The following is a 15758-nucleotide window of genomic DNA, read 5'->3' on the forward strand; positions in this document are numbered from 1 at the left end:
TTACTCACTGGCAAGGATGACCATGTCCATGCCCCAGAAGATGCTCATGATCCAGCCCACCATAACGATGGCCGTGAGCACCTGAATGAGGGCTGCAGCAATGTTCAGCCAGAAGACGCAGCACACGTGCCTGTCCGGGAGGTCAGTGCGTGCCCCACACAGCACAGTGAAGGCCGAGACGAATGTACCTGGGAGAGGCCAGAAGGGATAGCTTCAGAGGGGGCTGCAGGACCGACCCAGCCCACCCCCACTGCTGAGAGAGGAGCTGTAGGTCCTGCACCTCCTGGGCAGCACTCCTGCTCCGGTCCCAGCCACAGCTTGTCACCAAAGTGAAGAGATTAGGATACCACATGGAGGAGGTGTGACATGGGGGCTGCCAGGATCTAGCACCATGCCTATGGCTTCTGGAGAACAGGAGTCCTGGGGTGACCCAGAAGCCAATCTCAGAGGGGGAGTTCCAGAGAGCTAGATAGCCAGAAAGTAATCCGCCCATGTGCTGATTGCTAGGGCACAAGACTATTGGACCCTGTAGCATGCAGGACTACCGCCAGGGCAGTCTCAGCATCCCTGAAGTCCCCACAACCACTCCAACCCCAGGGGAGGGCTGTAGGAAGAAGAGCCATCTGAGAGGTGATCCCTTCTTTTCCCTCTCCCCATCACCTTCCCTTCCCCCTTCCCGCCAGTGTTTTCTGTATCAAGAATATCTTGTGTATTGTATGGATGCATCACCATCAATTAAATAAACCTATGGCCTATAGGAAAGAGTAGACTAGAAGGTGGGACATCCGGGAGGCAGAAAGAGTTCTGGAGTAGAGCAAGTCACAGGAGATTCACCAGGGAAGATGACTAGCACAGATGCAAGGTGCCGGAGCCCAGGTAACCAGCCATGTGGTAGAATGTAGATCAGAATAAAATGGATTAATTTAAGTTATGATCTAGTCAGAGAAGAGTCTAGCTATATAGCCAAGGTATTTGTAAATATATTTTGAGTCTGAGTCTTACTTCTGGGAGCATGGGACCGGGACCTAGAACCGGGACCTAACTTCTCCAGTTTTACCCACACTGCTATGTTTACTGAGTTTTGCTTGACAACAGCTTCTCTCTGAAGTGAGCTCTGAGTCCCATGAGGATGCCCCCAGGTTGGCATTCTCCCTATAGCTGTTTCCTGAGGGCTCTAGCAACAAATACCACAGCTTAATGGCCTCCACAACACAAACACATCCTTCCTCTGCTTTGGAGGTCAGGGCAGTCTGAATGGGGCTAGTGTAGGGAAACCATTTCCTGTTGCCCCAGCTTCTAGTGAAAGATAGAAAAATCATAAGTTGATCCCCTGAACCCTACTCTTAAAAGCAAAGACATAAAAACCTGTAAGTCAAACACTGTGTTGCCTCAGTCCCAGGAAATTAGCTGACCATTTGAACAGATGGCCCTAACTAAACAAACCTTAAGATTCATGGTGTCAGGATGCTATGGGCCCAAGATTAGCTTGGCCGGGCTTTGAACTAACAGCCCTGAGACAGTTGGTGCCAGGATGCTAAAAGTTTGAGATAAGCCTGACCCCCTTGAACTGGAGCTCATGATATATAGTGTGAAACTAGTTTGAAATAGCCAATTATAAAGTGACACACCATCCATCTTAGGAATTTGAGATCAAATGTATCGATGACCTAGTGACCTGTTCCCCCTCCTTCCCCCTTCCCTAACTCCACTCTCAGCCTTCCCCCTTCCCTAACTCCACCCCCACCTGGTTTGTAGATTCACCCTTAAAAGCTGTAAAGTTCTTTTGTTCTTTGGCTGAATTCCGCTGCCCCTGCACGGGCTTGAAGGAAAGACAGCCCTGGCTAGCCAGTAAACCTCTTGCGATTTGCATCAAGTTGTGTTTCTCGTGAGTGAGTGATTTGGGGTGCGTCTGCAGTTCTCCACGGATTGGTGAGGTCCTTTTCATTTGGGTTTTACACTAGAAGCTGCCTGTGGTCTTGGCTCACAGCCCCTTGCTCCATGGCAAGAGCGGAAGCATAGCACCCAATCCTTGACCAGCTCTGGTTTCCCATCCCTGAACCCTGCCTGGCTCCGGCCGCCTTATGTGAGGACACACTTGGATAATCTCATCTCTCAGGGCCCCTGCTTCATGGTGTCTCCGAGTCCCTTTCATCAGGTAAGTTCACACACTCACGGGTTTGCCGCTGATGCTCAGCCCTCCACCCTAGCTTACATAGAAAGACTCAGAAAGTGTGTTGCCCAGGGTCGCAGTCACAAGCTGAGCCCACACTGGGCCCAGAGGCCAATGACCTTGCCAATGGCAGGCCAGGATCTAAATCGAGACTTCAGGGGAAGTTGGGCGGTGGACGGATGACCATTCTCATGACCCCAGTCCTCTCTGTTCCTGCCTCGAGGACACTGAGATTGTCCATTCACTTCCAGCTAAACTTGGTTTCCAGCCCCACCTCCCAGCTCCATGGTTCCTGTTTGTCTCTCAGGCATAGGCTTTGCTCTGGCCTGCCCTGGGAGTCCAGCAGCTGATTTCTTAGCCCCGCCCTCCCCCTCATCTGAACTGCCTCCCCAGTGAAGGCCCCATCCCATCACCTCTTCTCCTCTCAGATCACCAACAAGGCCCAGTACCTCACACAGCAAGTGGTTTGTGGTGATTAAAGGAACACCCCTGCCTTGAGTATCTTCAGACCTTAAACCAGCAGCAGCAGCATTTGTTACAGACACAGTGAGCAGGTTCTCCAACAGCCTTGAATGCCTGAAGTGCCCGGGAATCTGCACTGCCAAACAAACTCCCCTGCTCCATCCCAAGGAATAAAGGTCACTACAGTATGACAACCAGGAAGCCGGCCTTGCACTACACTAGCACAGAGCATTGCAGTGCTGTGGGAGCTGCAGGACCAAGCTCTTGTCCTCACTGAAAGGACGGGTCTAGCAAGGGCACACAGTGGCTGAGGGCTCTCCTTTCTGGGTGCAGGAGGCAGGGGGAGTACACCTGCAAGTCCATGTAAGTTGCCTCGTCCTAGGTGCCTGCTGTGCTGTAGAGACTCACACTACACCAGGAAGGTTAACTGCCTTTTGAGTTGCAGAAGCCCTGGACAGGAGACCCATTTAATCCAGTGGGGGAGGGGTGTGAGCTTAGACAGAAGCAGAGCCCCAGGGAGCTTTCAGTAGGAAAGGGATGTATGTGAAAGGAAACTTAAGGAAGGGAGTCTCCGTAGGGCTGTTGGGTTTGAGTGGCACTGGAAGGAGAGTGTGCCTTTCAGGTACCCTGAGAAGTGACACAGGGGACTTTGGTACATGGCTGCATCCTTTGCTGCTGATGGAGCATCACGTGCAGGGAACAGGAGAAGAACAGAAGCTGACAGCAGTACACAAGAGAACCCCGCAGATGTACAGAGATGGTGGGAGAGGAACCCGGATGCGTGGGGGAAATATTAAAATGAGAGTAGCACAGATGCCATTACAGTGTGCTGAGCAGACCCTACTCTCTCTCTACCTACATTGCTTTTTCTTTTACATTTATTTATTTATTTATTTATTTATTTATTTATTTATTTATTTATCTGAGGGAGAAGCACATTCCTCTGCATATGTATAGAGATCAGAGGACAGTGTGGGAGAAATTGATTGGCTCCTTCTGCCAAGTGGAATCCAGAGATCCAACTCAGGCCGGCAGCCTTCGTGGCAGGCACCTCCATAAGCACACAAGCTTGCAAGCATGTATATGGACGGTGCAACTCCCCAACACACACAAAATGAAGAAGACTCTTAACTGTGGCCTCCCTTCTTTTTTCCTGCCAAGGAAACGTTCTCTAAAATTTCGCTAGGAATTCTTCTCTCTCTGGGGTATGCTCTATAGCTCAGGCAATCCAGACTGACATCTGCCTTAATCTCTCATGAAAGCTAAGGGATGACTCTGGGAACTGCTTACCTAAAGCATGAGACAGACTGGGAAGTGGCTGAGTTTTGTGCATGAAGCCCTGGGTTCCATCCTTGGCACCAAAGATAAACAGAAAACAAACATTCCCTCAGATGACGTGGATGGATCACTAGGCTTGAGAGTACTCCCTCTGTGATGCAGAGATTTGCCTCTCAGATGCAACACTAAAAAACTATCTAACCAGACCATGGAGACAGCTGAGAGGGTAAGAGCATTTGCTGGGCAAGTAAGAGGACCTGAGTCAGAGCCCCTAGAAGTCACAACTACAGAGCTGTGGGGTTGGGGGTAACAGGGACAAAGACAAGCAGATCCTGGGTGCTTTCTGGCCAGCCAGCCTAGAACACTGAACTTCGAGTTTGGTGAGAAAGATAAGATGAACAGTATAGGGAACCTGTTCTTTTCCTTTGGCATCCATTATGTTCAAGCACAAGAGAAAGGTAGAGATAGAGAGGCTCAGAGACAGACAGACAGACACACACACAGAACTCAACCTTATCAATAACTCAAGTGCCCATGGTTCTGGCCTTTTTAACGTACTACAGGGCAATGCTTCTCCAGGGCCCAGGCCCTGGGCATGCTGCTTCTGGAGGTGACCACATCAACTGGTCCAGCAAAATGATAACACACTATCATCAAGCACTGAAGTTTGTGCTACACAGCACCTGGTCTGTAGGCATGCACGTGTGTTCCACACATCCTACCATGGCTGTGACAGAGATGGGCCAGTGGGAGCAGCCTGAGGAAGGTCTTCCCACAGAGTCACAACAAACACATGCCATGCCAGTTTGCTACAACAGTCCCTCTGGCTACTCTTCCACCTGATGAGGTGTCTGTGCCCACCTCCCCCAAGGAACTTGGGATACAGGTCTGAGCCAGGGAATGGGAAGAGAAATAACCCTCTACTCCCCTCTTTCACCCCGTGGAAGTCCCCAAAGGGCTTGCCTAGGGTGGCTCTCTGGGCAGAATTCCCAGAACTTGCCTTCCATCCCCTCCCCCACTTCTATCAAGAATGAGAAGTGTTGAAAGTGAGCCATGTAGTCACCCCTATAGAAGAGGGGGTGGCTGTGCTTACAAGAAGAGAGCCAGGAGGCTGGAAAAATCTGTCCCTTGCACTCTCCTGGGGTTCAGCTAATCGTGTGCACCTCATGGGAGCTGTAGGCAATGTGGGTTTGGGTTGGGAGAGATCTTGCTAACTCTTGGAGCTGAGAGAAAGGCAGGGCTATTCTCTTCTCCTTCAGAGAAGCTGCTGTCGCTGCAGTAACACACACTCCTAGGCACTAGGCTGTAAATTGGGCCTGACCCCAGATGTGCCCCATGGCTGGTTCTGCAGTCGTTAAGTTGGTAATGAATGAGTAATGCAGTTCCATAGAAGACACAGCTAAATACTTCCATCACTCAGTTGAACACAGTCATTCATCTTCCGGGCCTGACTGAAAATACACTCTGAGGGACAGGAAGAAAATGGCAAGGGAGCCCTGACCCAACTGTATAGTCATTTGGAAGTCCCACTGGTTAGTGGCAGAATGAAGGTCACAAGCATTTCTGAATAAAACCCTTAGGGTCAGTGTTCAAGGTAGCCTTGAAAGCAAACAGCCTTACTCTCTCTGGCCACAACCTGTTAGCTTCTCAGGACAGTCACCCTGGAGCATAGTCTGAGAAGAAAGCTGTGCTCATAGGGCAGAGAGGCAGACCTGGAGGGCCCAACTGGGATTGGCATGTGGGTTTGTAGTGGAATGCTTGCTTAGCATCATCAGGACCCTGGGTCCCACGGCAGCAGCAGCCTACAGAGCAGCTGTATCTTCTCTGGGTAACTGCACTGAGTCATTTCATTCACCCAGAGAGTGTTTCACAGAACCAGCCTGAGCCCTCGGCTTTGCATCCCTGCTGGCAAGGAACCATGTCATAGAAAGCCAGTGTGTGTGTCATGAGGAAAGTATGGGTGGGCCTTACATCATCATCCTGACACCCTCAAAGTTCTTCAGAACAAATTCACCAGTGTATTTGGTACCTACAACCTGAACCAGTGGTAAGAAGAAAGGGCCTATGGATAGCTTTCAATTTTGCAAAGAAAGCACTGATGCCTCATAAAGATACCACACCTTCATGAAGGCACCGACACCCCCGATACCATTCATTCCAGTATGCCTACTGGAGCTCTCCTGAAGCCAGCAGCTCCTACTGACCTTCCTTCTGAGGACGAGGACTGTGGAAATGAGACCAGCCCCCACCTCACCCTTCCCAATGGTTCCACCTTGACTTAAGGGTGATTGTCCCGCTGGAGGCCAAGCCAGCTGGAACCGGTCATTAATTTTAATGGCATTGGGCATTGCATCAGCTGCCCTGGGCTTAACAAATCTCTGCCGTCAACCTCCCTTCCCGCTTCATCTCTGGACTTGGAGGGATTGTGGGGAACTGAGGAGCTGCCGAGCAGAGCCACACACCTGAGGTCTCCCTGAGGGTCTCTCTGGGATATTAGGTGTGAGCAGAAACTTAACCACCCAGAATATCTTAGTCCTCTAGATCTGAGTCTTGCTTCTCTCAGATCCCAGGCTTCAGTGCCATAGGATACAGTGGGAAGAGAGCACAGGGCATGGGCAGGAGGAGCAAGGCAGTGTGAAGGCCCCAAAGCACCCAGCTTTGCTCTCATCCCCATCGAGCATGTCCTTCAGTGAGGACAGTCAGGTAGGTGAGAGAGTCGGGGATGCATCAACGATGACATTTACTGGAGAGGAGGAGGCAGCTTCCATTGCCTAAGAATTTATAATGTGGCCAGATGACATTTCCACGGATGGAGGGGCAGGGAGATTAAAAGCAGAGAGGGACCCTACCCAAGCTGGCAGCCGCCAGGAGCCTTTCTGTGACCGAGGACATGAAGGATGCTGATGAATCCAGTTCCCCCATGGGTACTAGAGATGCTGAAAATGGAACCTAGGCCTGCCTTTTTCCTTAATGGTGCTGTTGACAACAGAGTAGGACTGAGATACGTGGGCTGGTGGCTGAGATCCATTCAACTGCCTGATAGTAACATTATAAAATGTCTATTAAGTGTTAAAGTCAATTCACCCATTGCTTATCAACTTTAGAGGGAGCAGGGGCCCTGGGTCCCCATCACCCGAGAGGGAGCGTTTGAGAGCCAGGGTTGTCAAACACTATGAGGAGTTCAAGGTTAGGTGTGACTGATCACTAGGTGAGCTTGAAGGAACTGTCCTTGGGTGTCTGAAATAATGATCACACACTCCAAGAAAAAGGAGCAGTGTGCCCTGAGGCCGTCCCTCTGGCCACAGTGGAGGCTGGGGGCTGCTGCTGAATGTCCCAGGTTACATCAGAACTCAACATCTCAGACTTCAACACCAGACCCAGAAGATGCGGTCCCAGGTGCAAAATTGCTTCCCGGTGATAATTGCTGTGCCCTTGTCCCAAGGTTTGCATTGAGACCCTGGTCTCCAGTCTGATGATATTTTCAGCACACAGGCCTTTAGGAGATGACTGGGTTTTGCTGAGGTGCTCATATTGATGCCCGTGATGGATCCAGGACCTCACAGGGGACAGAGAGCCCGACACAAACTTCCAGTGTTCTCCAAGTCTTCCTTTTATGAACAGAAACAGGAAAGGGTCTTCCTGAGTTCATAGCCACTGAAGCTTGTTGCTCTCTGACTTGCAGCCAGCAGAGCTGTCAGAGACAAAGGCTGGCTCACTGCTACCCAAACGAGAACTGCCTCTTTCTAAACACCAGACTCTGTTCATGCCAGCCCCCACATGGATTCAGGCAACATTTATATAGCATCTTCTGGGGACCAAGAAAAGGGCAAAACTATGGATGCTGTTTCAGAAGACCAGCATCCTGGCTGTCAAGAGTCTAGCAGGGTAGCAGCAAGAGAGAGCCACAGAATGCGTTACCACAGAGTCAAGTACTGGAATGCCAGGGTCCGAACCCTCAGATGGGCTGTGAGACCCCAAGTATAACTGGAGGGTGACTGAGTGTCTCCCTCTGTCGCTCACGATCTTACTTTTTGAGGCAGGGCTTCTCACTGAATCTGGAGTTTACCATCTCAGCCAGATGGATGAGCCGGTAGCCCCGAGAATCCGCCTGTCTGCCCAGCACTGAAGCTGGAGGGGTATGCAGCTTCACATGGCTTTTCTGTGAGTGTGAGGTTGAGAAAACAAACCTGATCCTCACACTTACACAACAAGCATCTTATCTTCCCAACCCCCTTTTAAAAATTACTTTAATTACTAAGTTTATAGGGTCTGTTTCATGAAGGCTGGGGCTTGGTTTCCTCCATATGTCGAAGTTTTATGCAGCTGGGAAAAGTCTGATCATGGCTACACAGAGAAATGGGGAAGTCCTTTAAAGTGCGATTACAAAAATAGAGCACATACTGTGCGCGGCGATTATTTTAAAATATTTATGCATGTGGAATACAGGCATGTATTAAACAATGTGAAAAAATTGTCTTTACCAGGAAAGAACTGCTACTGTTTCTTTTCTTTTTTTCCAAAAACAAATACTCTTTTCAGAAAGTTAAAAAAAAAAAAAAATCACAAGCACCTGTTGAGATTCAGCTTTATAAAGATATCCCTCCATGGCATGCATCTTCCTGGCTACAGAGAAGGTGGTGTAACTGTCAAGCAAGTGAGGAGACAGATGACACACAGACACCTGACAGAAAATGACAGGTACCTTGGAAATGGCCCCTGAGCATCTTTAAGAACATAGAGAGAGCTTCAAGGAACATCCTCTGCCCTAGAGCATTCAGGTCACCAGGCTTGGACACCCAGTGCTGATAAAAGACCCGGGGGTTCTGAGGATTCCATTCACTTAACAACAGAGAGGAGGTGATTCATCTGAGCTGGCTCTTCAGTCTCCTGAGGACCAGGAAGAGAGAGAGAGAGAGAGAGAGAGAGAGAGAGAGAGAGAGAGAGAGAGAGAACAGAAGCAGTGCAGAGAGCAGCCCAGGCTCAGGTGTTCTCGTCTGACTGATGACTCCCCTCAGGCCTGTCTCACTCTTTCCAGGCACTATGCCCTAGATGGTGTCCTATGTATACCCCAATGCCAAGGGCGGTTCCCTGCCAGGGCTCATAGGAAAAGCTCAAGAAATGGAATTGCTGCTCACAACACTGGAGTATTCCATACTATAGGTAAGGGTTCCTCCACTGGGACCCTTGTTTACAACATAACCAGCTGAAATGGGCTTAACTGTCCAGTGAATTACTGGGAAAGCCCAGACAGACGGGGTGGTAGTTATGAGTTTTATTGCTGACTTTGGTATTCACTGGCTGTGTGAGCCCGGGCAAGCCTCTGTCTCTGCAGGTTTCACTCCACCATCTTACAGGGTCTGTCTCCTTTCTGGAACGATGTGGTGTAAAATAATAACAGGTAGACAGAGCAAGGAGCAAATAGGGATTATACATTTAAATTGCCTGGAGCAGGCTACGTGCTTAGTACTGGGCTGTTGGGCTGTTGTTGTTGTTGTTAACAGTCATTCAGGGTTGGTTCAATTCCTTGGTCCAATAATTCATTATAAACCTAGTGTTTTCCATCTCTGTTCCTCATTCTGTGCTTTTCACAGGACCAACATCCGAAGTTCTAGTTTTCACATCTAAATACCATATGTCCAGAGAAGAGTGTGTCTATCCTAGCATTCCGACCAGGAATCCTGAGAGCTACCCAGACTAGAGTCTGTGAGTCACAAGAATGCTAAATCAACCATTAGCTTGAAAGAATGTGACTATGGTTTTAAGTAATGAAGCCTGTCCTCCAAGCTAGATGTGGCTCAGCCTTACCCACAATGCCTGGCTGCACAAAGCAAGCGCAGGTCCCCGAGAGAAACCTAAGGTATCTTGGGTTATAGAGGGAGCTAAATGGTGGTGTGTGTCAACGAAGCCCATGCTCAAAGAGGAAGCCTGTCAGAAAAGCCAGCAGAGAAACAATTCACATTCTGTTTTCTTTAGCTTTTTTTTCTAAGTGAGGTACTGATATCTTGAAACATGGAGCCAGATTCATTGACACTTCTTATGGATAGCCAGTCTTGGCCAGTAAGGTTATTAGCTATGAACATGGGCACTCCTGTTGGAGCTACCCTCTGACTGCCACCAACAGAAAGGGATGGAAAAGACAGGCTATTTTCCTGGCTCAGGAAGCTGGTACCTTTTACAACCCTGATGCCGTGCTGTGAAGATACATACTACCCCACACAAGATTTGAGAGGTCTGTGACAACCCAAGTCAGAATCAGCCAGCACATGTGGAAGAGAGGACACTTCTTGATGATTCTACCCCTACCACCAAGTCACCCTGCACTGTGCCCTCCTGCTCAAATTTCTGACACCCAGAATTTGAAAATGTTGTTCATACCATGGAATTTAGGGCTGGATTAGCAGGGCAGCAATAGATAGCTCTACTGTACAGTAGTGCTGGCTTGCCTCTGACCAGCATGGAGAAAACTGCTCCCTCTGTAAAGCACGTTACCTCGGCTCCCGGCTGGAGTCAGTAGGAGGAGCCTTTCATCTACCCGTGAGTTCTTGTCAGTTAGTTGCAGCCTGTCTGGGCCCCAATCCTGGGGAGTAAGTCTCAACCCGACAGAGGGTAGGAACAGTCTAGGATGACTATAAATGAATGGGATACCCAGCCCATCTCTTAGTCCACCATTTTCGGGTAGTCCATAAATATATTTTGGCCCATTGGCCTGGAGGAGGACCCTGTCTATCTTAATCGCTGTCTTCACACAGAGCTAATATCTTCACCATCTGGGATGTTTTTCAAGGCCTGGGATTTCTTGGCCCTGGCTTCTATTTGTTAGGGCACTCTTGGACCTGAAGCTGGCTCCTTTACTTGCAATGTGCACACTGGTCTTTTTTAAAGGAGTTTCTTATCTCCCTTTGATTGGAGTCCCTCTTCTCTGCTTTCTGTAAATTCTTTCCCTGTCACCTTTCTTTTTCTTCCTCTCTCTAGACTTTCTATCTTTTCCACTCTTTTCCTCTAGACTTTCACAGCAACTTACAGTAAACCTTTTATCTTCTAATCTCTTCTCTATTCCTTTCTTTTAGACTTTCCCAGTAACTTTTCTCTACTCCTTAACCTTCTCTCACTTGTTATTACCACCAATAATTTTAACCCTGTCTATGATCCCATCTATCTTATCTTTCTTTTCTTTTACTCTTTTCCTTTTTCCCTGATATAGTATAGTATACTTCCTAAATCTTTCAATGACTCATTTTGTAGTCTCTCTAGCCTCTGAAGCCTTGTCTACACTGACAGAATGTCTCTAGCTCTCTCAAGATCTGTCAATGGAATCTGGCGTGGGCCTTTGGGTGTCCCTTACCTTCTGTAACCCACTGTTGACCACAGCCTGATCAATTGATGGGGTCCCCATGTTTGAGGGAACATTCTTTCGGTGTCCTCTCTTGTTCTTTACTCCTGAAGACCAGAACCTACAAGGGTCTTGTGGAAGAAAGGCTCTTATCTTATTTATTACTTTGATCACCTGTAAAAGCAGTAAATAGTCTTTTAGGACTCTGTACAGACTAATGTATCTGTGAGGCTGCATGACTGCTGTTCACATCACACTAGAGACCACAACCTAATTCAGTCTGTAAACAGTACCTTGTCCACAGGTGTAATGTGAGCTCACCTCTGAAGCTCTAAGAAAGAAATCAAATCAGAACAAATAGCCTTATCTATAGCATTTCACAGTAAGGACTATTACGATGTTAAAGGTTTACACAGTATTAACAAACTTTAAAAGGCAACTTGAGTTACATTTGACACTTATTTGAATTTAACTTTGGTCATAGTTCTATAAAAACCTTTTAAAGAGTTATTTCTGATTACAACAAGAACAATAAAGTAAACATTTTTATGTCTAACATAAGAGCACAAGTCTTCACCACTTCTTCAATTTTATCTTGTCAGAACTCTCATCTTTGAACCAAATCTTAATGAAAATCTCATATAAATAATGAAATTGTCTCAAACAGTAATGGCTAGAAAATCTATCAAAACTGAAGCCTATATACATATATATATATATATATATATATATATATATATATATATATATTTTTTTTTTTTCTGACTCAGGACAGCCTGTAACTTTTAAGCTGTAATTTTAGAAAAAAAAAAAAAAGGCACTCTTTTACTTATTAAACTGGGAAAAATCATTATCAACTTTCTTTTTCTGCTGGTGCCCTTCTCCTGGCCACAGAGCAGGGCGAATTATCAGTTTTTCTTGTGTAAATCAAGACAGCCTCACAAGTAAGTTTTAAACTAAATTAAGTAAGCAGTTTTAACTAGTTCTTGTCTCTTTTTTTTTTTTTAAAAAAAAAATTAACTCTCAGGTGAACAATCTTGCTGCGGCTATTTGTCTAGCTGTCCTGGCTCCACTGCCAGGTTTTTTCTTTTTCTTTTATCACCTGGGTTCTCATCTATCTTCATAGGCGGCAGGTGGAAAACCGCCATTTGTTGTACTAGTGACCTCAAGGTACCCAGTACAGCCAGGAATACCAAACTAGGTAGCTGTTGCACTTTGTTGCTGTGCTGGGGAACCACGAGTTGTCGCCCGCCAAGTGCGGGCTGGGTGAGGGCACCCTCCATGTGCTGTTACCTGAAGCATACCCTACATGCGGTAGGCGGGCTGTAGGAACACGAACCGCGAGCACAAACCGAGGTAGCTGCCCCTTATTAAAGGACCTGCCCGCCTTTCTGCAGCTGTATTCTTGTACCGGCGGCTTCATTTCTCTCTCTGCCGGCAATCATGTTACCTATTTTTAACTCAAGATGTTTAACACAGTAGATTAACAGCTAACACACAGATGATTTGCCAAGAAAAGACACACACATATAAAAAAAAACAACACAAATAGCTCACCCCTTTCACGGGTGGTACATAAAACACAGATAGCTCACCCCTGCCACGGGTGGCACAAATAACACTTAACCACATTTGGTTACGACCCCAGATGGAGAAGGATTCCGCATCTTCTCCCCAAGTAGGAGCACTCAGGCTCTTGAAACCCGACAGTCAGATCCCCTGACCTTCTGGAAGGCCTCTCGCCTTCCCCCTGAAATCCAACGGTCAGATCCCCTGACCTTCTGGAAGGCCTCTTACCTTCCAAGTAAGACTCCAATAACCAGACAACACGGTCAGTCTTCACAGATTCAGATTTAACAGATTCAGACAACTTGGCCAGCCTATGCTGGACCAAGTCTACCAGATTTCTAACACGCCAGCAATGAACAACCCAAAAATAGACACACTGCCATGAGAGCATAACAACCACGGTGGCCATTTCTGACCTTTTCTCTCTAGTTTCATTGTTAACACACAAAAAGACTAACAAATAACCCGTCTCAATCGCCAGTGCCAGCCAAGAGGGATTCCACGTCCTCTCCAGCACCTAGATGCAAACCTGTGCCAGCCTAGAGGGATTCCACGTCCTCCCCGGCACCTAGATGAACCCCCAAACGTCTCTGGGGGTGCAGCAGCTAGTGACTCTCCAGCACATCTGCTAATCACTCATTTGTCTCCTCTCGAAACAAAAATGGTTTACTGCCCCTCACGAGACAGAAACAGCTGCCAGTCCAAACCGAAGTGCACTTTTCAGAAATCAAATAATTCAGACAGACGGGCACAAACAACTTAGAAACCAAATAACTTAAACAAACCTAGACAAAACAGCACACGATTTAGGCAACCCTAGCACACGAGAAATCAGACGATTTAGGCAAACCCGCACATGAAAAACCAGAAATCAGTACATGAAAAACCAGGCAATTTATATAAAAGGTCACACAACAACCAGATAGAAAAAACCGCGGTGTCCCTTTACCTCCCAGCGTGGTTCTTGGATTAAGGTGGTCGCATATCCCGGACGAGCCCCCAAATGAAGACCCCCATACTCGGGAGACCCTTCCTCAAGCCTCCGGAATCACGACCACCCAAAAATCACAAGAAACCATACCTGGATGCAATCAGCAGAGGTTTATTAGGGGAGGAGCCGGCGGTCAAAAACGACAAGCTCCTTAGCTCCAAGAGCAGGGTTTTTGGCCACGTGTGGTGGGATAAAGGGTCTTTTATAGCATGGGGTGGGGGGAGGAAGGCATTTTCGCACTCTTACACATGATTGGTTGTTTTACAAACTTTGAACATAGCACTGGGAAGACCAAGGGAGGGGTAACCAAGAACAGTGGAACATTTCAGAGAATCTAGCCCAAATGATCTAGAGTCACTTTTTCCGGCTATAGGGCTATGGCCCCACCTAGGTGATAACATCTTTATCTGTAGTCAGAAATGCCTTCCTGCCTTGGGTGAGGCTTGGGGAATGTAATCCAGCAAGTGTCCTTCACCTGGAATGTGAAGGCCTGAAATCTTATTTTCAGTTCCGAGTTCTGTAAGGCGGAAAAATCTACACATATTTCATAAAATGGCCTTTATAATTTTTCACTCTACAGCCTCCAGAGGTTTGAGTCCACAGTTGTTTGACCGCATTGCTGTGGGCTCACAGGAAAGCAGAGAGTCACAGTGGGGAGACCTAGAGGAACAGGCTGTTCCTCTCATGGTATCCGGGAAGCTGGTGAGCAGAGACAACGTTCTCTTCCAGAGAGCACCCCAGTAACCTACCTCCTCCAATCAGCAACCCCCACTCCCATCCCAGGTTTCTACCATTTTCCAGTAATGTCGTTGTCATAGAACAGTCCTGGCATGGCATTACAATCTTGAAAACAGAGTGGCTGTGATTACCCACAGAGACTTTCCCAAAATTGGGCTTGGTACCACTCTCCACAGAAACAGGGCTGGTATCAGACCTTCACTGAGACTCCAGCCACTTCCTCCAGCTGCACCAGGGCTTGGGAGGCATTAGAGCAGAGGGTAGAAGTTACCTGAAGGAATGACTCCATCCAAGCAGCTTGCAGGAGGTCGTCATCCATCCCGGTGAGATTTTCCAGTGCTACAACTGTTCTGAAGGCCCCCTGTGTTCTTACCCATGCTCTTGTATGAAAGCCCGATAAACCCATCACTTTGCAAACTGGACTTGGATGGAATTATTTCTTTGGCCGGTCATCAGTGTACGATCTAAGGTAAGTAGTTATTTGTTCATATATCCAAAGGAAAAGTCATTCAAGAGCCACCAAATAATGAATCCACCGATTAAATCAAGTCCCAAAACCCGACAAAGCCTCTCAGCAAGCAAGCCTTCCATGCCTGAGCCTTCCAGACCATAGCAGACATGCTGAGCTAATCCAGCATCCCACTTCCCAGTCATCCCCTTATACTGGTGTCTCGTGCTGTCTTTTTTTTCAACCTGTTACCAAGATATTTCATAAGCCATTTGACAGAGGACAGTATGAGATTAGGACCAGAACTGGCAAGCATGGCGTGTGCTTCAGGTGCAGATCCCAAAGCAATGCATTGTGATGGGCCAGGTGGAACACACTAGCCAAGTGATACGATCGGGGTGTGCAGAAGGCACAGGTGTGTGTCCATTGGCATAGAAAACCCAGGCTTGGGGCCAACGGATGACTCAGCAGGTAAAGCGCTTATCATGCAAGGCCAGGAACCTGAGCTCCTGTTGAGGTTGGGTTTTTGCTATTTATTGTAATGCTAAATCATGGCCTCCAAGGCCAGGTGCCCCAAGGATGAGAGAGAATCTGCACAGAGATCCAAGTGACTGTGTGACCCTGACCCCCTACGTTATCCCTGATTGGTGAATAAAGCTGTCTACAGCCGATAGCTGGGCAGAACTGAGATTGGCAGGGCTTGGAGTTACTGGGCTTGGGGTCTGAGGAGAACCTTGAGTAAAAGGAAGAGCAGGAGGAGGAGGGGAGAAGG

General features: G+C 47.8%; 1 protein-coding gene across 1 annotated transcript in view; it reads right to left on the reverse strand.

Annotated features, from left to right (window-relative positions):
* Positions 1-15758, reverse strand: part of Stum (stum, mechanosensory transduction mediator homolog) — a 54987-nt gene that overhangs the window by 10280 nt on the left and 28949 nt on the right. Inside the window, exon 2 of the mRNA XM_076914612.1 lies at positions 9-188. Coding sequence (XP_076770727.1) covers positions 9-188 — 180 coding nt within the window. The remainder of the gene's footprint in view (positions 1-8; positions 189-15758) is intronic.

This window comes from Arvicanthis niloticus, chromosome 16 (assembly GCF_011762505.2).
Source record: "Arvicanthis niloticus isolate mArvNil1 chromosome 16, mArvNil1.pat.X, whole genome shotgun sequence".
In the NCBI taxonomy this organism is placed as follows: domain Eukaryota; kingdom Metazoa; phylum Chordata; class Mammalia; order Rodentia; family Muridae; genus Arvicanthis; species Arvicanthis niloticus.